At 39.1% G+C, this 27,929-nt stretch overlaps 1 protein-coding gene across 2 annotated transcripts; it reads right to left on the reverse strand.

Moving 5' to 3' along the window:
• Nucleotides 1–27,917, reverse strand: NUSAP1 (nucleolar and spindle associated protein 1). Of its 2 annotated transcripts, none has more exons than XM_074327897.1 (11): nt 27,724–27,917; nt 22,193–22,261; nt 18,862–19,053; nt 17,739–17,859; nt 13,913–14,014; nt 11,940–12,049; nt 8,195–8,379; nt 6,457–6,614; nt 4,067–4,183; nt 1,940–2,039; nt 1–880 (listed from the first exon to the last, which is right to left on the reverse strand). In XM_074327897.1, the coding sequence occupies exons 1-11, from the start codon at nt 27,814–27,816 to the stop codon at nt 787–789; spliced, it is 1,341 nt and encodes a 446-aa protein (XP_074183998.1). In that variant the 5' UTR covers nt 27,817–27,917; the 3' UTR covers nt 1–786. The 2 variants fall into 2 exon arrangements, with proteins under 2 accessions (XP_074183998.1, XP_019581011.2); XM_019725452.2 differs by having other exon boundaries at nt 8,195–8,382; nt 27,724–27,916.
• Between the last annotated feature and the right edge of the window lie 12 nt (nt 27,918–27,929).

The raw sequence follows: 27,929 nt of genomic DNA on the forward strand, positions 1-27,929 counted from the left end.
CATGAGAAAAAAAATTTATTTATGAAAATCTTAAGCAGTACAAAACTCAGAAACTTCACTTAGGTGCAACATGGATATGATACTAAGCAACGTTAGTCCTTCCCATAAATTGAATAAGATTTAGGTTTGACAGAGCATAGTAATCCTTAAAGTAGCACTCCTCAAATTGCAGTATGGCCCTGTGTATTTTTAAATAAGTAAGGCTAGAATGAGCTATAGTTTTTAAGAATCTATTGAATGACGGATGGTAATTACATGAAGTGATCTGAACAAAGGTGCACATAAGCTTGAGCACAACTCTTCACATAGGTAAAATACTGATGCCATAATCGACCCACATGGCCCACAGATTCACTAAGACTACTAGATTCTCTAGAGGATGAAGTGATGGTTTTTCCCAGCTTACAGTATTCATAACACGTTATCGTTCAACTTCTATTAAAGCCTGTGGTACAACTAGCTACCATCAGGTAAATGCTTTTGCCTAGAAGAGAACTGCAGTTTTGTTCATGTTAGTGCCAGCAGAGGGAATTTGACATTAAAAATTTGGTCAAAAATCTATAGAAAACTGAATTGTACAGGGACTTAGGTTAAAAACATTTTGCAGAATTTGTGAGCTTTAAGGTAATAACATCTTTTCAGAGTAGCATGTGAGGAACCTACCAACACAACACATTATAAACAAAGAGCAGAAAAAGATCTCGACTAAAGTGAGGACAGTATGAAAATATTTACAAAACAAAAAGGTTCAGAATAAAGGAATATTTACAGAATGCTAAAAAGCTATTAATCTGCAGCCATAATGAGGCCCCTCCGAGCTCCCAAAACCTTTGTTTTCTTCTCCTTTCGTGCTTGCTCATGTTTCTTCCGTTGCTCCTCCCTAAGAGGGACAGGTACATGTTAGGTTCTAGTGAGGCTGCACAACAGACCACTTCAAAGCACTTGTTGTTAGACTAACGTCCAAACTTAAAACGACATCTAGCACACTTGGAGGATACTCACAGGACACTGCCCTATCTGGTGTCCCTGTGATGGAAGCCACACTTGTAAATCACTGTCTTGTTAAAGGACTGGAAATTGGTGTTTTCCTTTTCATCTTAATGCAGATAAGATGGTCAAACAAGGAACTGGAACCAGAGGCACCTTGGTGATTGACTCTGACCCTTATAGTTGTTGTTTTAAATGAAGTCTCTACCTCAAAGTCAAAGGTCAAGCTCAAAATTACAGTCTAGTGAAAATGCTAGAACTAGGAACTAGGGTCTACTGACTTAAGCTACTATGTTTTTCTGAAAGGGATTGGGGTGGGGGGGGAAGCCCAGGATCATGTTAATGATCTTAATAGCAAATATAGTTAGTAAAGGTCTTGATGGCAGCTGAATATAGGCAAGTGAAATGACAGGTACCATATGTCAGGAGGGTTTCATGCAGGGAATCGACATAGCCAAGATCAGCTGTAGCTCAGGGTGAGCTCTGGCTTGAACTTGGTTTTCATGCAGAAGAAAGTCTAAGGACCATCCCGGGGTTTCCCCTGGGTAGGGCGTTGAAACCGAGGTTTCGCTGGGAGTGAGGAATTTACATCCACCTGCACACCTAGGTACCCTGGGCACTTGGATTGTGTCTGGAGGGGTATCCAGGTGCATTGTGTGGGCAGGTAGGTCACATAAGGGCCATACTCTGAATCTGGGTCCTCTTCTGAATCACCATCACCTGTAGAGCTTCCCAAACAATGCAGAAGCTTGGGCCCCACCTCAAACCCGTTGTGTAGAACCCATTGTGGTGCGGCCTAGGCACATGTACTTATAGAAAGTTCTATATGTGATTGCACTTCTAGCCTCTTTAAACACCACTTATTGAGACTCGCTATCCCTCAAAGGCTCTGCTTTTATATACAGTCTTTCAAAATTAAAAGACTTATAGAACTGGGTAATTATGTACTCACCTGGTCTGGAGACAAGGCTGTTTGTAAGTTTTCTTACGGAAGCTAACTCTGTTTACATGCTCGTTATTTTCTTTAGATGATCCCCATGGTTTCAGTTTTCCTAGTTTAGAACAGAGACAAGGACAGATTTATGACGGTTCTTGTATTTATCTTCCCAGTTTGGTTCATCTATGGCTACTTACTTGCTATCACCATTTTTACTTTTTAATAGACATTTGCCAGTATAAGTCTATTAATTTCAACTTCATATTCCAGATATAAACCACATTTTTTTCTCTGAAAAAAAATATGTGTTCTACTTTTTAATCCTTGGAAAGTCACAGGAAAAATCCTAATACTGAAAAAGTCCAACAACTCTTCTTTAGCACATTAAAAGAAGCCATCACAACCAAGTAGTTTATCCCAAGGTTGCATTAGGTATTATGTTTAATATAAAAGTAGCATTTCACCTGTGCAGTTTGCTATTACTGTTATCTATTAAATGCATTTGGGATAGAAGGAGTAGGAATATTTTGTTGGCTTCAGAATTTGGACCAAATTTCCAGATGTTTACGTATTGCTGTAGTTTATGACTTACTTCCGAGTACCAGTGATTGTCATTGGTGGTATTGCCCATTTTATAAAACTCACTTTCACACCCCTTGCATCATTTAATTACCAACATTTGAAGTAGTACTCATTTTCCCTTCCATAAAGGAACTAAGTAACTTGTCTTGGATATGAACATAAGAAGCACAGATGAAGTTCTCATCCCGATTTTCTGCTGTCAGTCCAAGTTAGTGGTGGGCACAGTCATTCCTGCCACAGATACTTTTTGAGCAGCTGGTATGTGCCAGGGACTGTTGTAGGTGTTGAGGACACAGCAGTGAAACAAGCAATCAAACACCCTTGCTGTCCTGGGCTTCCATTCCAGTGCTAGAGGTAGGTGGCAGTCAAGTCACATAATATTAGGTGGTACCACATGCTAGGAAGAAATGTAAAACAGGATGAGGAGTAAAGAGTGTGGAAGGAGGGAAGGAGGGCAGGGAGGAAAGGCCTGAGTTGGTGACAGCTGAGTACATGCCCCATTGAGATGAGGGAGCAGCTATGCAAAGGTCTGCGGGAATAGCATGTATTCCAGCTGGAGCAGAGGGATAACAAGTTCAAAGACCTGGAGGTGGGAATAAGCTGGGTGTGTTTGAGGAGTTGAAACACCTGTGTGTTTGGCACAAAGTCAGGGAAGGGAGGAGGCGACGACTGAACTGGGGAGAGAGATGGGAAACCTTAGGAGGTTCTGAGCAAGGCAGTGATGTGCTCTGGTTTGTTTCTAAGATTGCAGTGGGGTAGAGAGGCTATTCTAGAAGCCTGGGTTAGAGATGATGATGACCTCGACCAAGTGGATTAAAGATCTCTTTCAAAGGTAGAGGCGAAAGGACTAGCTGAGGGGCAGGATATGGGGTCTGAGAGAGACTGGGGAGCCAAAGAGGACCGCTAGGTTTCTGCCATTGCCAAATATGAGAAAACTTGGGGAGAAAAAAATGGGGTGTGTGACAAAAGATTTTTACCAGTTTAGTTGACTCTCACTGCTAAATAAGATTTTTGTTTTAATTATATTTGTTATATTGACATTAGTAAGTTAGAGACAAACACTGTTACATAAACATGATTCTTTGTTTTAAAGTAATTCCAAAAGTACTGAAAGATGGATCACATTAAGTATTGATATTTTAAATAGATATAAGGTTACTTTAATATATGCCCAAGAGTGACATCTGGCCAATAAGTTTCCCAGGTTGTTGGACTGGTGGTTCCCAGCCAGCCTGGGATCCTTTGAAAGCTATAAAGAGACCATTCATTTACCTACAGGCTAACTTCTCTAAGTTTCTTGATTTTGGCTGAAATTTTATTAATTTTTTATAGTAATACTGATTAGAAACTATGTCGTTGATTAACAAAAAAATTAAGTGGAATCAATTATTTAGTATTTAATGGACATTCTTTTTAATTATGGGTCATAGGGATGTGGGGGCAGGAATGGCTGTGGTCACGTACTGCTGCCACTGTCACTAGAATTTTTACATCCTCAGATGCAGAGTTGGTTAATCTTATGTCATCGCATGTCTTGTACCTCAAAACATCCCCACATACCTTTGTGTGGCTCATAGCTGAGGGGACGAGACAGACTTGCTTTGAGATCAAACACTGGTTTCCTATGGGAGACTGGAGTCTGTGCTGCTTCAGCCATGAACTTGAAAGGGGTAACAACTAAAAAAAGCCAACACAGAAAACCCAAGAGTTTAATTAGAAAAAAAAAAAACTTGCTATCCTGTTATAGTTTATTAAAGTATCATTCTCGATCTTAGAAATATAATCTATATGAACAGTCTGAATCAGATGGAGGGTTAAAAAGGAGAAAAGGGGAGGAAAGAATAACTGAGGAGAGCTAACCACTGAGATTTGTTTCCTGTTTATTAGCAGCTCCCCAACTAGTCTAAACATTATGACATTTTCTAGGACCCTCAAGAAGTTTAGAATCCTGTTTGAAGAATTAACTGGGTAATTTTTCAGGCCATTTCCCTGATATTAAGTATCCTTCTTAAAAATGATATATTATTAATAGTAACATTTTCATTAACACAGATGTAAGCCTGCAGGAACCTAATCACATTAGAACCTAATCACAGGAAAACATTCATGGCTCTGGTTGTTATTAAGAAAGGCTGTTATTTAAGAATGAAATTTTGTACCATAAAAGTTAAAAATACACCAGGATGGTATAATTCAGTAAGCCAAATTTTTGCTACAGTGGGGCACCATATATCTGGCACACATTTTATAATCCTTTCCGCTCACAGGCTGCACTCAGGCCATTGTCAAATGTTAGCACGTGCCTATATGTGATCTAGCAGCCAGGATCTAGGACGATCTAGTTAAACATAACAGAAAAGCACAAAATGCCTATGCGTAAGCTACCCCATTGTATCAGTATAAAGTGGTGGGAGGGAGGGGAGCAATGGGGCGGTCACAGTGCTGATGAGCGTGTAAATTGGTACAATTCAACCAGTGCACTAAATGTCTACATACCCTTCTCATCAGCAGCCCCACCCCAGGTCTAGAGAAACTCTTGCACATTGTACAGGAGACATGTTCAAGAGTGGTCATAGCTACACCATACGTAAGGAAAGTTGGAAATACTCACATGTCCACAAGCAGTAAAACTAAAATTGAAATAACTATTTAATTGATAATTGAAATTAACCATACCAGTGAAAATGAATGAACTTTAGCTCATTTCTCAACAGGACGATTCTTGAAACATTATGCTGAGTGCATAAAGCAAATCACAGGGAAAAAAAATCATAGCTTGATTTTGTTTCTATAAAATTCATATTTGATAATTGGGGGGAAAAATCCAATCCTAACTGGGCACACCCCTGATTTACTTAGAGGAGAAAGCTCAGAATATGGTAAACCTTTCATTTCTGCCTCCTGTCTTTATCTGTGAGCATGTGTGAGCCCTTTCTCATTATAAGGCAGGTGGCTACTGCTCAGTGAGCCCAGGCAGCGTAGTGCTCTTTGTAAAATGACAGTGTCATACCTTAGGCAAGCCCACTCTCCATCTTTCAGCACTCCCCTCTGCCCCTTTCTTCCCATCCTACAGGATGACCTAGAATGTTCCATGGAATGTTTGTTTGCTGGTCTAGTTAAGGGTTAGGGTGGGAATGAGAGCGGAGGAATCATATAAACTTACTATTCCCACCTCTGGATTCTTGAAATTTCATTGTCAGTCTCACTATTCAATTTAGGTCTCTAAGGCATGAAGAAATCCTCAAGCAGAGTCCCCACACTGATTATTACCAACAACAATCCTCTCCTCTAGTCTGAAGAGCCTGCTAGATTCCTCTAGTGTCAGGGAACCTGACAATCCTTTCTGTGTAATCAAGGCTCTCGACTGACATATTCAATAGGACTCTCAGGAGAATCTTGACGTACTCAGTTTGAATACAGGCCTCAACCTGTACTGTGATACTGTTTTAAACCTTCACACGGCTATTACAGTTCTTTTGAAAACTGCCTGGTCCTTGTAGATGATGATGAAGTACACAGTGGTTACAAGAGGATCTAGCTGGCTTATGCTGGCTAACCCAGGGTACTAGTCACCAGTGTAGCACTTAGTCCAGGAACTCTGGAATCCTGTTAGTTTCAGAGTCCTGCAGGACCGTTCAGAGGCTGGAATGAATACCGTGACCCTCCTAATCCATTCCTGAGTCCAAGAAGGGGCTGAATGCTCCTCAGGGAGGGTCACCATCTCAGAACTCCTTCGGACAGGATGGAGTCCTCAGGCAGATAGTTTTTCGTTTGTGTCTCTGGCTTTTCCCTCACCAGTATAAATGAAAAAAATGCTATGGTGAAATGTTTGCTTTTGATTTTATAGATACGCAGAGGCTTTAAGGAAACAGATATACTTAATAATTTTAGGAAGTTACATGGCTTAGAGATGAACCAAAAGTTTTCTTGTTTTTATTTTTTTTTTTTACCTGCAACAGAATCCCCCTTTGTGGTCTTTAACTTGTGTGTCCCAAGCACAGCCTGGTCTTTTGGGGTACTTCCAGATATGGTCACATGTGGAGACTTTCTGGCCGGAGTCTTGGTTAGTGAACGCTTATGCTCATTATCTTTAGTAGTGGCTGAAAATCTAAATAGGACGGTGGAGTACAAGACATTGAGTAACTTGCATCAAGCTTATAAACAAAAGCTTTTCCATCACTAAGCAGTGAAAGGGCCTCAATAAATACTGTTACACAAATGAACCTCTTTTGCAGAATAGACGTGGTCTTAAAACCCTGATGCTAATCATTTATCAACTTTGGCTATTTGTAAAATATGGCTTTGTATTCTCTTCTCTCCCAGTCTTGGCTAACAATGATAGTACAAGGCAGAGCTCGAAAGAGATGCCCACAGGCCTCAAGTTATAATTTAGGAGGTGCTCGAAGAAGCTCCCCTTATTTCTCCTCTTCTTGGTGATGGCAAGTCAGAGGGAACAGGAGACTGCTGTGCCAAGTGAGTGGTAAGAACAGATCTTACATCTCATCAGAAGAGTATCACTCATTTGAATGGCACATAAGCCTATTCTCTACTCATAGCAAACTGCCATAAATGAATTTCATTGGTTATCTGATGCATAGTTTCCCTACATTTTAACATCTCTGAAATTGGGATGTGTTTTACACCTTATAACATGTCATAGTTAGCTGGCAGTGACTATTCTAACGGGTTCATAAAATAATGGTAAGTCTTCAGTTGATGGTATCTTAGGTTTAATGAAAATCTAGTAATGACAGATAGAAAATATACAAAGGGTTTGTGGCGGAGCGTTAACAGAAGGGGACTTCTGGCCTTACAACTAAAGATTTGATGCTGATCCTGAATCAACACCCAAAATTACCAAAGGCTACAACAGAGTAAAAAAAAACTGGATGTGCGAGGACAGACGGTGTGAAGTCCAGGCTGTTCTGTACACTGCAATGAAACGAGGGCTGACGCCTGACCATGGTGTTCTTAAATAGTGTTAAATACAATCAGAACTGCCAACTATAGGTACCTCATATTCCCAGCTAACTCAATAAATAGAACTCCAAACTTCAGAGTGTTTTTAAGATGTAGAAACTATGTCAGATAATTGTACATGTTGGGGAAGTGTTACCATGCACCAGCTCTATTAGATGCTGCAAGTGCCCTTAAAAAAGGAGAATACAATTTGGGGGAGAGTCATAGTTGAGGGCTACCCTGCTGTCCGGAAAGGTACAAGAAAACAGGGCTCAATGGAGTATGATATAGCTATGATACTGGAGTACCCGTTGTGCTATATAGTATCTATACTTTAGGACGAGTCCACTTTTTAGTTCACCGCATTGAGAGATTTTCTGTAGGGCTTTAGCTTCAACTTTAAGTCAATGGAAAATTTCTCTTTACATATCTTTGCAGGCATACATTAAACCAATAAAATGAAAAAATATCCATATATACCTTATTTTCTATCTTTCATTATGAATCAAATGTAAGCTTAGGAAAGTTGGATGAAACAAGAAAACCAAATACAACTTTAAAAAGATCAGAACTTATAAAGCCATTTACTGATTTTTCTCTGTTCCAATCCTCGTTCTTGTTCTTGCTCATCAACCTGAAAACATGTTTGACGTAGTCCCTGTGACGTGTACTAGAAGATATACAGCTCTGAGCCCTTGTCCTCGGTCACATTTTGGAGCTCCGCTTTACCTGACATTCATTTTAGTTGCCGAGAGAGTGGAGCGCTTGACCGTCCCCTTCACACACGAGGTGCTCCGACTTGCAGCGCCCCGCGACTGGCCTTGAGAGCGCCGCTGGCTTGTGGGGGTACAAGCCACAGAGAGTCTTCCTTGGACACCAACTGGAGTTGTCACCACTCCCTTCGTGACGAGCTGCTTCTGAACAAAGGGAAATGCACTGTTGAAGCTTGGTCTCTTAATATTGTCTTTCTGGCAAAGTGCAGAAGAGCACCCATATTTATCCTTGTTTCATCCCCACTACCTCATCCTATCCTACCTGCCTGGCAGGTTTGGCAGTTCCCTACACCTGTGTCGCTATGGTGACTGACTGAAGAGTAACGTTTGGTTGTGCTGAGTAATGTGGTACAGAAAGCCTTTCTCAGATCCCACGTACCCATGGTAGTTTTTAACTAGAGAAAGAACGTGGCTTAAACAGTCCCGTGTGGCCAGAGAGGGAGAATAACTAGGTTCTCTAGTGGACACACGGTAACTTTGAGAGCACGACATGCGGTTTATTAAATATGAACTCAAAGAAGAACCTATTATATAATTAGCATGTGGAATCTACGAGTAATTCCACCCCTACCTGTCCCCTCTACCCCCAACAGCTTTTAAAATTTCTTTGGGGGTGGAGGGGAAACAACTAAAGAAAAGAAGGGAGGGAGGGAAATGCTTTCTTTGAAATGGCTGGAAAGAGTTCCACTTGGGTTATTTTTTTAGATACTGTCAAGGCACAAAGAATAATTGAATGGTTTGCTATCATCAGGCTAAGCTCTGCTGCAAGCAGAAGAAATCTAACTTCATTACCTGACAACAGAGGAGGACTACTGAAACTGACAACGTAAAGCCAAAAGATAAAAAATTCAATTATATCCTATGAAATACGAACAACTAGAGAATTATGTTAACTTCTCATCTGACATACAGAGGAGATTCTAATGTTGAGACAAATTTAAAACTAAAATATTTGGTAAATACACATCTTTACCGTAAGAGAACCCAAGTTAGATGTATTAAGCATGTTATATTTAATCTCACCTTTTATGCCTTCTCTCTCTTCCCTAAAATTCCCCGTGCCACACTGCGTCTCCTCGCAGTTCACACTTGGTGACAGGACCATCAACTCTACATCTCTGTTCGAGTACCTTATAATGTATCAGTGATTTTACTTGCACTGAGTACCAATCATTTTGACTTTTTTTCACATACAACATTATACTGCTGACGCTAGTAGTATTAATTCATTTTGTTAGCAATGTAATCAATTCCTCCCTTTCTTTTAGCAATAAAAATCTTGTTCTAACAAAGCAAAGAGCTCAATCATATCAGATCATACACAAAAATAAAAATGTGGGTTAAAGATTAGGGAAAAATAATAAAAGCAATAAAAATAAATTAAAGAGCATATTTTTATAATCTTGGGACAGGGAGCACATGAGAAAAAATTCAGAGCCTTCAAAGGAAAAGTTGGATAGATTTAACTAAAAACAAAAGCACCTTCCACAAGGTAAAAGACACTATTAATATAGTTATAAGATAAACTGTGGGAAAATATTTGTAACATATGTATCATTAATATAGATTCATGGCTCATAAATATGCAAAAATTAAGAAAAAGCAAATTCAGAGAAACAGCCAATTATAACATATGAAGATATATAACATACAAACAGCATGTAACTGAATCAAAGAAATGTCAATTCAATTGGGATTTTTTCATATTATCAAAGATTAAAAATTTTGATCATTCCCATTGTTAACAAAGTAAACAGCCATCTCTGGGGCACAAGCTTTCTGATCTTTGTAGAGAGATATTTGGCAACCAAATTAAACAGGTCTTCCTTCTCTGATTATGAAAGTCAAGGAGAGACTGGTCACGGGCAGGATGATTTTCTCTAAGATCTTGGCTCATTTATCACTGTCTATCACTATCCAAATGACTAATCCCAAAACATGTCAACTGTCAAGAAAACTTCATCTCAACTATGGCAAAGTCACTGAAACTGTTTTTATTCTCCAGTCTCCAGGTAGGTCATACCAAATAACGCATCTGATTGGCCAGTTTCTTAAATAATGAGTGGGGTGGGATTTTAGAACTCATTCAGATGGGGCTGTCACTAAAAAAATAAGATAAGCTACTCATTTATTCAACACATCTTCAAGGATACACTCAAGTTTATGGTTGAGGCAGTTGTTCTGCCCTTAACTTTTACCTGGAAATTTTTTTTTTTTAAATTAAAGTTTGTTGGGGTGACAATTGTTAGTGAAGTTACATAGATTTCAGGTGTACAATTCTGTATTACATCATCTGTAAATCCCATTGTGTGTTCACCACCCAGAGTCAGTTCTCTTTCCCTCACCATATATTTGATCCTTACCCGGAAAATTAATTCATCAATATTATGTAGTACAGAAAGCTTGATTTTCAGTCAAGTACTTAAGTAGACCCAGCGTCATGATAAGCAAGATGAGTGGCCCTGCTTCCAGGCATATCTGCAGCTAGCTCATGCCTATGTAAAAAAGGAAGCCAAATGCCGACTTTCTATAAAGTGTCAGCATAGGCCTGTTGCGCCAGTATTCAACTGGGAATGTGGTGATACCCATTCCTAGCTAATATTTAAGAAAGTCTCATTATGGGCATCCCAATGATCTCCTGTCTGAATTCTCCACCCTTGTGGTTAGATAAGCATGAAAGAATGGAGATGTTTAATGCCAGGACTTGGCTTTGGCGCTGTTTGCTAGAAGGTTGACAAACAGTGTCTTCAAGTGTGATAACAGTGGTTTTATAAATACTGTTTAAATGAATGTTTATTATCCGAGACTAAGTTTCTCACTAAGAAGCTTGTTTTGTTTTTTTTGTGTTTTTTTTTTAAATTATTTAGAACTTACCATCCAGTGCATTTCCTTACTGGCACTAGTATCAGAAAATTCAAAACTCAACCAAGTGAATGATATAATAAACAATGTACCTGCTAACAGTGGCATTTTCTGCCCTTTTAAAAACGACATTTATCGCTTCTCGGCCTTTTGGCTAAGATCAAGTGTAAAAACGACATTATACTGTTTTGCGTTGTGTGTAATACAATGAATTGCCTCAAATTCTTTTTGAGAAAGAGGCAGATTGTTATGTATTATTAAATTATAAAACAAATGTTTCCCGGCCCTCTATGTGGTAGCCCTTTAACACCAGATACCACGTAGGACAATAATATCAACTTTCTAGGATGTTATCAACTCACTACTCTGCTAACTCAACCTCGGGGTTGACTTCATCACCTTTTCTTACTTGAAGGGGCTTTGAGTCCAGTAGGACCTGGACTGAAGGCCTCCCAGGGAGCTCAGTTATCACTGGAAGCCTTTAAGTTAGCCACTGTTAGTCACCCCTTCCTCCTTTAGGTGCATGACAGGGAAAGAAGATGGCTTCAGCCAGGTATCAGTCCATCCTCAGCAAAAGTGGTAGGCACAGTGCCTGACTGTGGAAAAGAAAACTCGTTCCAACTTGGAATTGGTTCTATATAGTGAGGATTCACTCTTTTATCTGGAGGGTTATGAAAATTCTCATGGTGGGAAGTTAATTTTAGATAATGAAAATACATTAAACTCAAACAAATCCATTCCACTAATGTAGTGACGGAAAGCTAGCTGTGTTAACCATGGTGTATACACGGTATCAATGTTAACTTCAAATAGTTTATTCCCATTAAGAACATAATTACCTTCGGTTCATTAAGTAAATTGTGCTGTTCAAAATGTTTCTTTTTTCTCTCAAAATATTGATCAATGGACTCCATTTCCTTAAAACGAGCCTCATGAAGCTTCTTAAAGTCTAGAACGTTCCACAAAATATGAAAATTAATAACAAGACAAAATCCATTTATTTACCTGCCCTTTGTTTTCCTGTTAATATTTATTCTCTTCTTTGCATCCCTGCCATTCAATTTCAACATCATCTTTGCCAAAACTTTAACTTTAAAACATTTAGTTTTTGCAAACTCAGGGACAAAACATATTTATCTTAAAAAGTATCTTGCGACAACATGGATGGACCTAGAGGGTATTATGCTAAGTGAAATAAATCAGAGAAAGACAAATACCATATGATCTCACTTATATGTGGAATCTAAAAACCAAAATAAACAAACAATCAAAACAGAAACAAACTCATAGATACAGAGAACAAACTGATGGTTGCCAGATGGGAGAGGGGTTGGGCGACTGGGTGAAAAAGGTGAAGGGAATAAGAAGTACAAATTGATAGTTACAAAATAGTTACTGGGATGTAAAAGTACAGTGTAGGGAATATACCATGTTTCCCCGAAAATAAGACCTAGCCGGACAATCAGCTCTAATGCATCTTTTGGAGCAAAAATTAATATAAGACCCAGTATTAATTATATATATTTTATTATATTATATTATACTATACTCGGTCTTATATTAAAATAAGACTGGGTCTTATATTAATTTTTGCTCCAAAAGACGCATTAGAGTTGATTGTCCGGCTAGGTCTTATTTTCGGGGAAACACGGTACTCAATAATATTCTAATAACTGTAAGATGCCAGATAGGATCACTTTGTAAGTTACATAAATGTCTAACCACTATGCTGTACACCTGAAACTAATATAATCTTGAATGTCAACTGTAACTGAAAAATAAAAAATGAAAGAAAATAAAACAAACTATCAAACATTCACCATCTCTCCGTTGTCCATTTCACTGCTAACTGGCATCTTTGTTTAGAGGATAAGAAAAGAATAACAGATTTGTCCTTTCCCCTCACCAATTAATCAAATGGCCTTACTTAATCACAAATTTGACATTTTAAAATGCATAGAAAGCTCTATGCCAAGCACAGGCAAACTTTTTCTGTAAAGAGGCAGATAGTAAATATTTTAGGCTTAGAGGCCATGAATGGTATGGCCTCTTATATTTCTTTTATACAACCCTTTGAAACAGTAAAAACCACTTTTAGCTTAAGGGTTCTAAGGCCAAGGTGGGCAGTAGTTTGCTGACCCCCCACTCTGTGCTCTTCTAATTAAGTATAATTAAGTATACAAATTTCTAATATATGCTGAGCAGCATTACAAGTACTATAAATATATATCAACATTCTATGTGCCAGTCAATACGGAAGACAAATTACATGCTCAGAAATGGAGTCCCTTAGACTTATTATTAAAAAATGAAAAAAAAGGAAAGAAAAAAATTTATTACAAGATGGATATTATGCCAAGCATTTTGCAGACATTCAGTCTCAGATATTTACTGAATACCTGCTACATGCTAGAAGCTACCATGCTAGGAAATCAGAAGTGGAAAACCAGTCTCAATAAATCTATATGTCAACCTGATGAAACAGGCAGTAATTAAAGAAAATAAAACAAACTATCAAACATTCTATCAATCTCTCCATTGTCCATTTCACTGCTAACTGACATCTTTGTTTAGTCCAGAGGATAAGAAAAGAATAACATTTAAGAATAACCATTCTCACTTTCAACTGAGGAAGTGGATTTACTGAGGATAAGTACATTGCCCAAGGTCTGAGCTAGAAAATGACAGAACAAGGATGCCAGCCCCAGTTCCAGTATCCCAGCTTTTAAAATTGTGACAATACACTGCCTCTCCAACAGCAGCCCAAGGGGGACCAACCATCATGTTATGTTTCTTTGTGCACAAAACTTACTTGGAGTAGTACTTGCAGTTCTTTTAATTTTTCTAGATTTGGAAAATCCATCTGTGCAGAGAAACCGCTTTCTTTCTGAAGGTACCTTTGAATCTTCATTACCTGAGTCCGAAGATATAGAATTAATGAAAGATTTCAACAAAATTCTTCCCATTAAGAAATGTTTGAAAGTTAACAGGAAGCATATTCATGTGATGGGCTCTGCTAAGGTGGTGGGAGAAACTGCACATAAGAAGCACAAAGAATGAGCTACAGTATCACTAGTTTTAGCTCATATGCTTCAAGGAGGCGGAAATTTTATGCTTCCTGTATAGAAGTTATTTTCCAGAAATTTAAACACACTTTTTCAGAGCTTTTGCTATGAATATGTTATTTTTTAGAACTAGAATGACAGAAATCACATCATCCCACCAGCCTAAGAAACACCATTAGCATTTTGGCGTATTTCTTCAGGTCCTTTGCTTCTACACAGGCAGACCTCAGAGATACTGTTGGCTCGGTTCCAGACCACTCCAATAAAGCAAGTTGTAACCTTTTTGCTGGTGGAGGGTCTTGCCTTCAATATGCGGAAAAACAACGTCTGTGAAGTGCAATAAAGCTAAGCACAATAAAGCAAGGCGTACCTGTACTTGTTTTGTTTTTTAAATCCAGTTATCTTGGTGTGTATAAGGTTTACTATTTTCCCCCACCTATAATCATTTTCCACATTCTGTTATCTTTCTCAACTTGAGGCAATCTACTAAAAAACATGCAAGTGGGGTTTTCAAGAAATATCACTTATCAAGTCACCTATCCCTAAGGTTCCCTAATGCATCCATAAAATAAGGCAAAAAGACTATTTGATAGAGCATATTTGATAGAGCAAGAGGAATTCCAGGGGCTTCTGTTTGGACCCTGCCTCTAAAACCATAGAACAGTTCCATGAAAAACAGGATATTTACAGACTCAGAGTCACTCCTCACAAGATACTATTACAAATGGAAAAATAGTAACTTTACAGAGGAGCAACTTAGCAGATACCACTATAGCCAGATGATGGGCGTTAACACGACCAGTCACAGGACAAACCAACATGGGTGCCTTCTGGGGTGCTGTCAGCATCACTGCACAAGATTATGGCCAAAACCATCACCACGCATTAGACAAACCAAGTCCAGGACCAAGAAACAACTGGCCTGTATTTAAAAATGTCAACATCCTGAAAGACAAAGGAAGACGAAGGAACTATTCCAGATTAAAGTAGACTAAACAAACATGACAATGAAATGCAAAGGATGAGCTCAGATCTTCCTTTGTTTTAAGGAACAAAATTGATAAAATTATTGGCATAATTGGATGAAAATATTGGAATAATTATTGAAATAATTGATGAAACTAAATACGGTGTATCTATAGATTAGATCAGCTGTTCTCATACTTCCTAGTCTCAGGATTCTTACGTACTTTCAAAAATTATTGAGGCTCCAAAGAATTTTTGTTCATGTACATTAGTTATTATCTATCAATGTGCCATATTAGGTACTAAGACATTCAAAAACATTTGATTCACTAAACATAATATGCCCATTAAAATGTTAACATAAGGTGAGAGGTTTTGGGAACGTACAGAGGGATAGTGGATGGGGGGAGGGGGGTTCACACAGTGTGAGGGATATAAATGATAAATGTCTAAGTTTTGCTTTGTCTTGTGCACCTGAAACTAATTAATAATAATAAAAAAAAAAAAAAAAAAGTTAACATAAATTTATGAAAAATGGCTAAAATTTCTAACAAAAATATTTAGTGGTGTTTTTTTTTTCAATTTAATATTTGGCTTAATAAAAGGCAGTGGGATTATTTTATCTGTTTCTGCACACAACATGTTACCATGTTGTTTTGGTTGAAGTATATATGAAAACAAATCTTGCCACATACAGATATATGGTTGAAAGGGAAGAATATTTTAATAGCCTTTTCAGATAATTGTGGATTCTTCTCTGATACGACACTAAAACTTGACAAGTGGTAGTTTCTTAAAAGTTAGCTGCAGTGTGGAATATGAAGCCACATCAATAAACTTTTTGTATTCCGTACATTTGTGAGAGAAAGTCCTTGTGTTTTAAGAAATACACACCGAAGTATTTATTTAGGGTAAAGGGGCCCATATCTACAACTTACTCTCAAACAGTTCAGGAAAAAAAATGTATACAACACATATATGTGTGTATATAAATATAGATAAAGAGGAAAACATGTATTAACATTTGGGAAATTTAGATAAAAGATACATAGGAAATCGGTACTATTCTTATAACTTTAAGTGTGAAATTATGTCAAAATGAAGTTTTAAAAATTCTTCACAGCCTGTGTTTCGTTAGGCAAACCTGGCTTAATGGGTCCACCCTCATTTTCTCCACACCATCGAAAAGGAGTCCCAGAGCGAAGTCTCCTTGATAAAATGGTTGGTGGAACAGCAACATTTGGAATTCCACCCTCAGCTTCTGACTGTCGTATTTCGTAACAACTTGCTCTAAATCGTGATTTTAAAATGGGTTTATGAGGCATATGCACCAAAATTACCTGGGGTGCTTATTAAAAACAGCAGACTCCCAGGCTCACCTGAGACCTACTGAATCAGAACTTCGACCTCCTAGAGGTAGATTTAGTAAGACACACAAAATTCTGGGGAAAATGGGAAGGTTCAGCATTAGAATTTCTGCATTTAACTCTATGGTGGACACTAGAATGGATCACCTTCTACCTTGATCCCCTCAGGCAAGCCTCAGGTGCCCAGACAGATTGGCTGGGGTGAAATGAACACTGAGACACTGCTGTAATTGGCAGGCTTCCTGAGGAATGAAATCAGAAAGCACCAGGTCCTGTTAGGTGTGGGGGAATTGAAATTTTCTGGTGTGCATGAAACAAACTATTAGTTGAGAAAGTTTAGGGAAGAGGTTTTTAGGGAGTTAGAGACTAAGAAGAGAATGCATTTATCATAATAAAAAAGGCCACACCACTGGGACTTTGCAGCCCCCTTTTGACTGCCCTGGTTGAACAGGCAAACATGTCTTTTTGTACCTGTCTCTGGAGTCAGCCAGGAGCTACTGGACAAAATGCAGGCTCTCCTCATTACTGAGTAGACATCAACTTTCCTAAACGTCCAACAACCATTTATTCTGGTTTCTCAAGTTACTAAAGATGACCTGATGGCCTACTGTATTTGCTTCTAACTTTTGCTTTAATTGCCAAATCCTTAAAAGTTATAATGATGTTATGGGTTGAACTGTGTCCACCCCTCCCCCTGCCCTCAATATATGCTATAGCCTTAACGTCTAGTAACTTTGATATAACCTTATTCAGAAATAGGGTCTTTGCAGATGTAATCAAGTGAAGGGGAGGTCATTAGGATGGACCCTAAGCCAATATGACGGGTGTCTTTTCAAGAAGACAATGTAAAGAAAGAGACACACAGGGAAAATGCCATGTAATGAGAGAGGCAGAGATTTAGAGCAATGCAGCTACAAACCAAGAAACGCCAAGGGTCAAGAGCCACCACCAGAAGGTAGAGGCCAGGAAGGAGTCTACCCAGAGTCTCAGGAGGATGGCCCTACCGACACCTTGATTTCAGAATTCCAGCCTCCAGAACTGTGAGAAAATAAACCTGTTCTTTTAAGTTGCCCAGTTTGTCGCACTTTGTTATGGCAACCCTAGGAGATGGAGTTATGGCTACTGTAGCAATTTTGGATATATATATATATATATATATATATATATATATATATATATGCTGTTTAGTAACTTGGCATAGCATTTATCCCACTTTTTCCCAAGGACACTGCATTCTCACCTCCTTGGCTCTCATCTGGTGGAGAAGGAACTTCTGCTACAGTTTTGAGGCCCTGGTTTTCCCACATTTCTTGATTCTGGAACTCAGCTGGATCACTTGTTTGTACCTCTGAATGTTCCTGCTACAAATTTTAAAAGGAAATGATTTAAATGATAAATAAGAAGTGACATATTTGAAAGTCACTAAGAGTAGATCTTAAACGTCCTCATTACAAGAAAAAAATTTTTGTAACTGTATGGTTATGGGTGTTAACTAGACTTACTGTGGTGGTCCTTTTGCAATATATACAAACATCGAATTACTGGGCTGTACACCTGAAACTAATGTTACATGTCAATTATACCTCAATCAAAAAATATACCACTAAAACACTATTGGCCAAAGTTAAAAAAAACACGAAAAAATTTTAAAAACATTGCTTATAGTCAGATATTTAAAGAAAAATAGAAATAAGTAATCACTGCCTCCCAAAGATAGGTATCAAACCGAGGGGGAAAAGAAGTTAAAGGTGAAAAGGAGAGTAAGATTTTTGAGTGGCAGATCTGGCTCTCTTCCTCACCAAGTGTCATGAAAGTATGATTTGGGGACTAGGAGATACAAGGGACCATGGCAAGATTGGCTCTCTTAGGGATGAGAAACTAACACTAAGAGACCCAGATAGGCTAACGACGAGAGACTGTACAAAGCTAGAACATAAGTATGAGGACCACGTATTGTAAAAGTTACGTTTGAATGAAAAGATAATAAAACCAGAGCGCTCTCAAAGCAAGTGAGGGAAACCCCTGGAATCACATGTCTACTCTGCTGAAAGACTAAGAAAAGCGTGACTGCCAGGTCTGGCAAGCTAGGAAAAATTTTAAAAAGTGCTATTTGATGTTGGTTTCTCTTTCCTTCTTACCTACTACACCTCACTTAAGTAAACACTTAACGAAGGTTTGTATTTCTTCAACAAGTATTTCATTTGTGCTTAACACTTAGTGAACGTTTCCCGAGGGCCAGCGCCCAGGGGGTGATGACGAGCAGCCTAGACTCGGGTCTTTGCGTTCAGGGAGCTTATAGCACACAGCGTTTACCACCACCTGGTATCAGAAGGGAATTAAAACTAAGTTCCCTAAGTATATACCAATTTTGACACAGGTGGTGGCTCGTTTTCAGTTTGCACACTTCCATTCATCTGAGAGTCAGGATTCCTGTGGACAGTCTTGCACCTTCTCATTTTGGTGACGTGGCCGGCCGGCTCCCCCTCAGCTTGTTCCTGGCTGCTAACATGCATCTCGGTCTCATCACAAGAGGATGCAGAAGTTTGACTTTCATCCTGAAAAGAGAGACATTAATCTGCCATGTCCTGTGTATGTTCTATGTATATGTGTGATAATGCTCAGAAAGAATCAGCATTTAAACAGAATAAAAAACATATTACATACGTAAAATAGTTTTAAAATGCTCTAGCACTAAATTATAGACAAGGATAAGAATTACAGAGTATTCAAAAAGAAACAATCACATTTAATAACCCAAGCTAAAAAAAACTAGGTTAGGAAAGCATTCAAAGTTATCTTAGTGTGAGTAAATAAGCAAATTATTAAAAGTTCATTCATTTATTGAAGATACACTATATGCTAGGCATATGCTATAACTGATAATAATTACAGCTAATACAACTTTATTGGACTAAGTACTAATATTACCCACAGTTCACAGATGGGGAAACTGAGGCTTAGAGAGTCCAAAGTAACTTGTCGAAGATCAAAATAAGAGTACGGTAAGAAGGGTACTTGAAGTATCAAACTAATGTAAAGCTACATTATCGAAACAGTGTGGTACATGTACCAGAACATTCCAAACAGACTGTTTATATAAGAAATCATTGTATGACAATGGTTGTGCGTCATATTTGTGGGGGAAAGTTGGATTCATTTAACACATGATGCTGAGAAACTGTTTTCAATGTTTTTTTGTGGTAAAGGGGCAATGAAACGTGACCATTCTCTCACACCAGAATGAAATCTGGATGGATGAAAGATTTAAATGTAAAAGGTAAAACTATAAAAGCACTAGGAAAAAATAAATGACTATATTATCATGGGTGTGAGGAAGCCTTTCTTACCTAGCGACTATAAAGGAAAGGCTTTGCTTGTTTTTGGTGTTTCTGGAATGTTTTAATACAAAAATTCTAATGTTTTGAAATAAACTAATACATACATGTGCCTTAAAAATCAAATACTAAAGAGATTATAAAGGAAAGTAATTGGTTCTCTGCCTACCCTTCCTATTTCTAAGGCTTAATTTCAGGTGGTTACTTAGATGTCACTAGTGATTTGCTGATGAGATATTCATTTATATTTTCAATAGCTATTCTTAGTAGCTATCATGCTAAAATTTAGCTCATTTGTACCACTTTCATCTCCCATCTTCTTCCTAACAGAATAATACTTTAGTCATTCTATTAGTTACCTTTGCAGCTTTAAATATACTTAACACCTTGAAATCTTGTTCCACAACTATATACACCTACCTTGTAATCTGCAGATATTAGCATCCATATGTATTTCCCTTCACTTATTGTCCTCCCTTTATTTCTCAACTTCTGTGTTCTATTCTCTTTAAGTATCAAAGTAAACAGTATTTAAAGCCTGTTATGTAACCTTAATTGAATCATTTGTCTTATTTGTGTAGCTTGATTCTAAGAGTTTATAAATCAGTAAGTTATTGTAGGGCTTTATTTTATTTTATATTTTTTAAAGCTTTTGTTTGTTTTCCTCTGTTTCCTTTAGGGTCATCTTTTTCTTTATCCTAAGTTCTCTCAAACTGCAGGCTTTCCTCAGATGTCTGTGACTGTTGGTCATCTATCATTTCAGAGCAAAAACCTCATTAAGAGCTTGAATGTGTGGGGGTGCTTGTTGTCTGGTGGGATCTGATCTACGAGGTTCCTTAGGTGTGGAGGAATCTATTGTGCTGGGGGGACCTTGGATGTCAGAAGGCAGAGGTCTTTGCTTAATAACCATTTAATTACGTACAGAGAAATCGTCTACTATTTTAGAGGGCAGTAGACACCCAGTACTCTGAACATGGAGGGAGGGGGGTAGACTGCTTTGTATCCTGACTTTCCAGTCCATTTCACTACGGTGCCTGGACCCCACCCTCTGAGAGCGATTTAGTTGGCCTGGGGTTTGGTGAGGCCTATATATCAGAATTTTTAAAAAGCTCCCCAAATGATTCTCCCCTACAACCTGGGTTGAGAACCACAGTACAAAGTAAATGTGTTGGGAATGAAAGACTAAGGGGGCTCAGACAGGGGAAGGTTTTATTTAATCAGAGGTGAAATATTACAGTACTATATATGGTTCCAAGGGATATGAGGTCCAGGATATGCCCAAAGAAGTGGATGGCTGATGAATAGTAGAAATGAAAGTCACAGGAGTTAAGGAACCAGGAGGCAAGGATCGTAAGGGACATCCAGATGCATTCACCCAAAATAAGGTCAGGTCATAAGGCGATAAGGAAGACGAGACAATAAACACTGGAAAGCAACCAGGAGGTGAACAGGTGAGTAATGAGAACAGGTGAGCACAGCTTTCTACAAGACCGTAGAAAGATGCTCTCTGGATCCCACTTCCCAACGCCCTGGATAGTCATGATGAAGAAAGTGAAAAGAAACTTTCCACTATAGAAATGGTACCTCTGGGTTACACCACATATTGCTGGAATGTTAAAAAATTTTAAATGTTTATAACTTGGAATATAAAGAGTTATAGAAACTATAAAGACAGAGGAGAGGAAGTTCATGTTTTTATTTCCTTCATTTCCAGATATATAATGGATGCTCCCTGAGGCCCAGTTCCTTAAGGCCTTTCAACATTTTTCTCTATTTCACGTTAAGAATCCTGGCCCTAATGAAGCATTCATTGATCCATTTAGGTGTCATGACTTGTCCAAAATCTCTGGTGTGGGTCTACAGCAGCCATTACAACCCCTCCCATCAGCACTGGTTTATAGTTGACAAGTCACTTTCACAGTTATCACTTAATTTGATTCTCACACGAGTCAATTCAGCAGAGCAGATATTATTGTTATTTTATACAACAGGAAACTAAGAATCAAGGAGTTTGAGTTTTCTGAGGTCACACAAAAAGAAATGACAGAGCTGCTACTTAACCTGGATTTTTCAGATGTTGAATCCATTTCCCTTCCTAGGCATACCATGCAATCTCTTGTAACTTTTGGCATTTGTATCAAAGTTAACCTGTGCATTTGTATCAGGTCTTATTCAACAAATTACTAGAAGGCAGTTTTGCCATTTATAACAAATAGTTATTATGAAAGGAGTTACTATTTCCAATAATGACCTCGTTGGTAATAAATAGCATGTCTTAAAAGTCATCACTAATTGTGTTTCTCATTCATTAACTAAATATGATTGTTTTGCTGTTAAATAGGTGATAAAAAAACCTTACCTGATTTTCGTTTTCTGTTCTTGCTTCCTGTTTAAGGTGGGCTTTCAAGGCTTTTAACAACTTGTCTGCCTGCAGAAAAGTTGAAGATCTTAGCAGTAAAACCAAAAATCAAATAAGCAAGACAGATATATTGAACATTTTCTCTTGTTCTTATATTCATATAAAGTCCTTTGGGTAGGTTCTGGGAATAGAATGATGTCCAAGACAGAACTGGTCTCTGCATTCACAGATTTCATAGCAGAGTGGAGAAGTCAGACAAGGAAAGAGGCAATGGCAATGCAGAGGGCTCAGTGCCAACACGAGGACGCTCAGGCTATTGTGAGAACATAATTGGGCTTGGCCACCAAGCTGGCCCACTAGGGTAGACTTCAGCAGGTAAGTGGACATGCCAGTTCTAAGATAAAGACGTGATGGCTCTAGCTGCTGAGGTCTGAAGGACGAATAGGAGAGTGGGATGCAGGGAAAGGGTAAAGAAAGCATGGGAAGGCAAACATGAGAGTGGAGTTTGAAGAACAGAAGTTCAGTGGGGCTGGAGTATGGAGCTATTGGAGGAAATTGTCAGGGAGAATGCTGGGAAAGTTGGCAGGGGCCTGATCCCATCAGGCCTTGTAAGCCTCTTCAAATTTAGCCTCAGGATAAAGGGCAGTCTCTGAAGAGTCTGCAGCGGGGGAGTGGTGACCAATTTTGCATTCCTCAGAAGGATCATGGCTGAACAATGTGCAGGATGCATTTGATGGGGGTAAGATGGAAGACAGGGAAACAGCTAGGAGGCTGTTGTAGGAAACCAGGGATGACTGGCCTGAACTAAAACAGGGCTGAGGCCGTACAAATGGATTCAAAACCTTCCTAGGAAGTAAAATCAGCATAAATATGAGGCTTGAGGAATAGGGAAACTTCATTATACCTGGATTTCTGGCTTGGGCAGCTGGTGGAACGTGGAGTGGGTCCCTAAGATGGGGAATGCCAAAGACGGGGCAGTCTTAGAGAGGAGGATGGTTACAGGGTCCTGGGGGACGGCAACTCCTAGTTTCTCTTCCCCCTCAGGAAACTACCTTCTTATTCCTTCCCGAAAAAGGAATGTGAATCGGCATCGTCATGTTTTCCTATGCTTAACGGGTCAAGCATATTGGTTGGGATGGTCAGCGAAGGCCTCTCTGAGGTAGTGACTTTTGAGCTGAGATGTGAACAAGAGGCAGCAGATGAAGATGTGAGGAAGGAGCATTCCAAGCCGAGGGACACCAGCCCAGAGGCCCTGAGATGGGTTGGTGAATGTGAAGGAAAGAAAGAAGGCAAAGGTGAGCACCGGGGCAAGGAGGGCAGGAAGCTCAGACAGGTGACGAGAGCCTGGGCCAGCACTTACAGGTCAGTGAGCAGTATGGATTTCTTCCTCCTAACTTCTTACTGTAAAAAAATGTCAAGTCTATAGGAAAGTTGAAATGGTGTAGTAAACGCATTTATACTCCCCACCTAGATGCAACAATCGTTCTTATTGTCTCATATTTGCTTTCTCTATATATTAATATGTATTAGGTTGGTACAAAAGTAATTGCAGTTTAAAAGGTTAAAAATAATTGCAAAAACTGTAATTACTTTTGCACGAACCTAATATTTCTTGCCAAGCTATTTGCAAATAAGTTCCAGACATCATAATACTTTGCAACTAAATACATCAGCCACATCTCCTAAAAACAAGGGGATATTTTCCTACATAACCTCTATGTATTATCATACCTAGGAAAAATATTAATTTCCTAATATCTTCTGTATGATACCTAGCCCATAATTAATTTTCCTCAAATGTCTCCAATGTTAGCTGTTTTCTTTTAAAAAAATTTCCCTCCAAATCTGGCTCATGCCAAGTTTTTTCATATTACTTTTGGAGGAGTTCAGATTTTATTTTAGGTGTAAGGAACGTCATTGGAGGGCTCTGAGGAGGAAAAAATGACACACTCGAAGTTTCAAATAGCACCCAAGTACCAAGAGAATACTACTGTGAGGCAAGAGTAGCGGCAAGGAGAGCAATAGACAGGCAGAAGCAGGGTCAGAGGACGAGGGTGCTGTGGTCCAGCCCTGCGCACTGGACATGGTGCACAGAGGTCAGATGTCAAAGATACTTGGGAGGAAGAGCTGACCAGGATGGACGGGTGTGAGCGGTGAAGGAAGGAACGACAGTGATTTGAACCATTTACTGAGATTGGGATGAGATCTTAATTGTGGTGAAATGACAATGCTGTTGAAGATGCACTTAAACACATGAGTCAGCAGCTCAGGGGAGAGGTCCCATTGGAGAGGTGGATTTGGGAGTCATTAGTCCTAGATGAATTTAACATTATGAGAATGGATACGCTTCCCAAGGAAGAAAGCAGTTAGAGAAAAGGCCAAGGAGAGAACAACTCTGGAGCACTCCACATTTAGAGATTTGGCAGAGAAAAAGAACCAGCAAAGGAGCCTAGGAAAAAGTGCTAGGAAGGCAGAAGAAAATGAAATCTGAAAGAAGTCTAGATAAGAAAGTGGTGTGAGCAGAAGGAAGTGTTCAGTCACGCCAAACTCTGCTAATGGGCAGGTAAGGATAGAGACGCAGGGCACGGTGGCCTTGATAAGAACGGTTTCAGTGGGAAAAAAGAGAGAAATTGGACAGATGAAGGATGTGGGGTCAGGACAGGGTTTTTGTTTCTTTTTTTAAAGATGGGTGATATGAAGATTTGATTGCATGCATACGGAAATGAGCCAGCAGAGTGGGAGAAATTGATGTAGGAGAGAGAAGATAATTGCAGAAGTATAACTAACAGTAGAGGAGGCAACAGATTTCCCAGCATAAACAGCAAGGCTGCCCTTTTACTGTAATAGGAGGGAGGCAGCCTAGGCGGGGACAGGTGAAGGCTGTCTAGAGGGTTTGTTGGTGAAAAGATGAGGTAATTCTCAGCTGATTCCATCTATTTTTTTCCATGACCTATAAGGAAAAGTCATCAGGTGAGGGAAGGGAACCAATCTGAGGCAAGAAGACATGAAATAACTGTCCTCAAAAATGGGAAAGTTAATGACTACCAAGGAAGTGTAGTAGAATCAAATGCTCCCTTTATGATTTATAGTCATAAATTTAAATTAAGTTCAGTCAACAAACTCAGGTGATTTTTCTCCAGCCAGGATCAACTGGTTAGGTACAGGCAAAGATTAAGCACACAGCTGGGTTTAATCAGGCTTAGAGTTTTGCCAGGTGAGGGAGGGGAGCTGCAAGAAAGTGGAAATAGTGCCAGTCTTTGTAATCTAAGCTTGCAAGAAGGAAAGTGAGGGCATGAGTGAGAAAAGGACCAGTGGCCATACAATAAATATTAGTAACTGACTCCTTCATTTTGCTTTATCATTAATAATAGAATCTCGAACGAAAGAGCTAATTCTCTCTAAATTTATTTAGAATGTTATCATACTGGTAAAATTTATTTAAATCTTATTGTTACATTTGAAAAAATAAATTAATAATTTCTTAGAGCGATTTACTCATTTTTGTTATGTAGTTGGAATTTTAAAAGCTCATTTGATTTAATAAGCTCCTGGGCTGTACCAACTGTAAATAATTTAAAACATTTTAATTATGGAAATTTTCAAACACATACAAAAGTAGAGAGAATAGTATAATGAACGCTCATGTATCTATCACCCAGTTTCAACAATTATCAACATTCGGCTGTTCTTACTTCATCTAGTCCCTTCTTTTTCTGAGTCTTTTATACCAAATCCCAGGCATCATAACATTTCACCTGTAAATACTAAGTAGGATGTACAAAGAGATAAGGATTAAAAAAGAGAGAAGCATACCACATACAATTGTCATACCCAACAAAATTAATAATAACCTTAATATAATTTAATACCTAGGCCAAGTTAAATTTTCTGTCCCAAAGGAGTCTTTTTATAATTGGTTATAATAAGGCTTTGTAGGACCAAATCTGTCTGGGAAATAGTACCTCTCAACAAATATTTGACACCTAATATGTGCCAGCCAGATATTGTGTGCTAGGCAGGCAATGGGGTCTGTAGCGGCAAATACTTCTCCACCTCTATGAAAACAGATGATTAATTGACCACCCCAGATCAGGTGCCTCAAGAGACAGTGATAGGACTTTCAGAAAAAGATCTAAACTTGGCAATAGCCTTTTAGAGATCCAAATGGTTGTGGGGCCTTACTGTTAGCCAGAGCTCTGAATTCAGGTGGCAAGCCTCCACTGTAACCCTCTTGCTACCCTCCGGTGCATTATTCTAGTACTGCCAAAAAGTACTAGAATAGACTGCACAATTATTCATCATCTCCTGTGCAAAATGTACTGCACTTAGTGCTGTGAAGACTTCCAAGGTGGATGGATGAGATCCTCATTCAACTTTTAGTAGAGAAGATAACATACATAAACAACCAGAGTACAAGGTGTGGAAGGCTGTAAGTGCTCAAAGACACTACTTGAAATTAAGCTGTTTAAAAAGCACAGAGGGCTCCTGGGGTGGTAGGCCTGCGGCTAAGGGAATGAAGAGGGGATAGGACGAGGCAACATGTAAGTGATGACATTTCAGTTGGACTGTGAAGAGTAATTGGAAATTATTCATGTAGATAAAGAAGAGGGAGAAAGAAGGAGATCTGAGGCCAAAGGGTCAAAATTAGCAGACACAAAGATGGACAAAGGTACCAAGTGTTCAGGGATGCAGGACTGGATAAAAGATGCCAGCTAGATGACAAAAAGCCTAAGGGATTTAAGCTAATACCCTCTGTTTATGAAGTATTAGGGAACCATTGAACACCATAGCTCATAAATATCTCCAAAGACACTCCTTTATCAATCAGCCCTAACAGGTACCTGGACACTGATTATTTTGTTTAAGCCATTTAAAAACATTTGCGACGCCTGATTTTAGGCATTGGCTCAGTGTAAATACCACAACCAGCAGAACAAATATCCAGAGTATACATTAGCATTATGTGGGAAAATTCCATTAGACTCTAATACAGAACCCCAATCCCAAATTGAATCCCCACATTTACCCTCAACATTTTGCAGCCTCAGAGTCAAAGACTGTACTGGTGTGGAAACAGAACACTACCACAATAGTGATCAATAAATTAACGATCATACTAGATCAAGGCTGCATTATAGAAAATGTATCCACGGGGGTGGTCCCCAAATAAAGTAGCAAGAAATTTTGGACGCTATTAAAATTTACATAACTGTGACTGTTTGGAATTTGCCAGAATCCAAGGCAATTATTTCCGCGACTGCCAAACAATCGGGATTAGACCCAGCATTCCTTGAGGTTTCTGGGCCTGCATTTCGTAATTGATACCCTTATGTGAGCCCCCACAAAAATCAGCCTCAAAATAAGGTGAAGACTATGGCTCCCTTTCCGTCCAACTTTTGCAGAGTTGGAGGGACCCCCGTGAACCAAATCTACTGCCCCAGGGGCGGACTCGGTCCCTCCCCACCGCGTCTACCTAAGGCCGCGCAGTCCCTTCCCAACGCGTCTTCCGCCGCCCGCCACCGGCCCCGTACCCTCAGGTTAGCCCGTAGGCCCAGACTCTTGGCTAAGCTCTGCAGGTCGCTGTACTTGAAGGAGTCCAGCTCCTCCAGCGACGGGACGGTCATCGCGATCCGCAATCCAGGCAACCCACGCACACTGTATAGATCCCGCAACCTCAGCAGGACGGTTCAAAACTCTGAAGCCACTGTAAACGTTTACCAAGCCACTTTTATAGACA

Source organism: Rhinolophus sinicus, linkage group LG03 (assembly GCF_036562045.2).
Source record: "Rhinolophus sinicus isolate RSC01 linkage group LG03, ASM3656204v1, whole genome shotgun sequence".
NCBI classification, from domain to species: domain Eukaryota; kingdom Metazoa; phylum Chordata; class Mammalia; order Chiroptera; family Rhinolophidae; genus Rhinolophus; species Rhinolophus sinicus.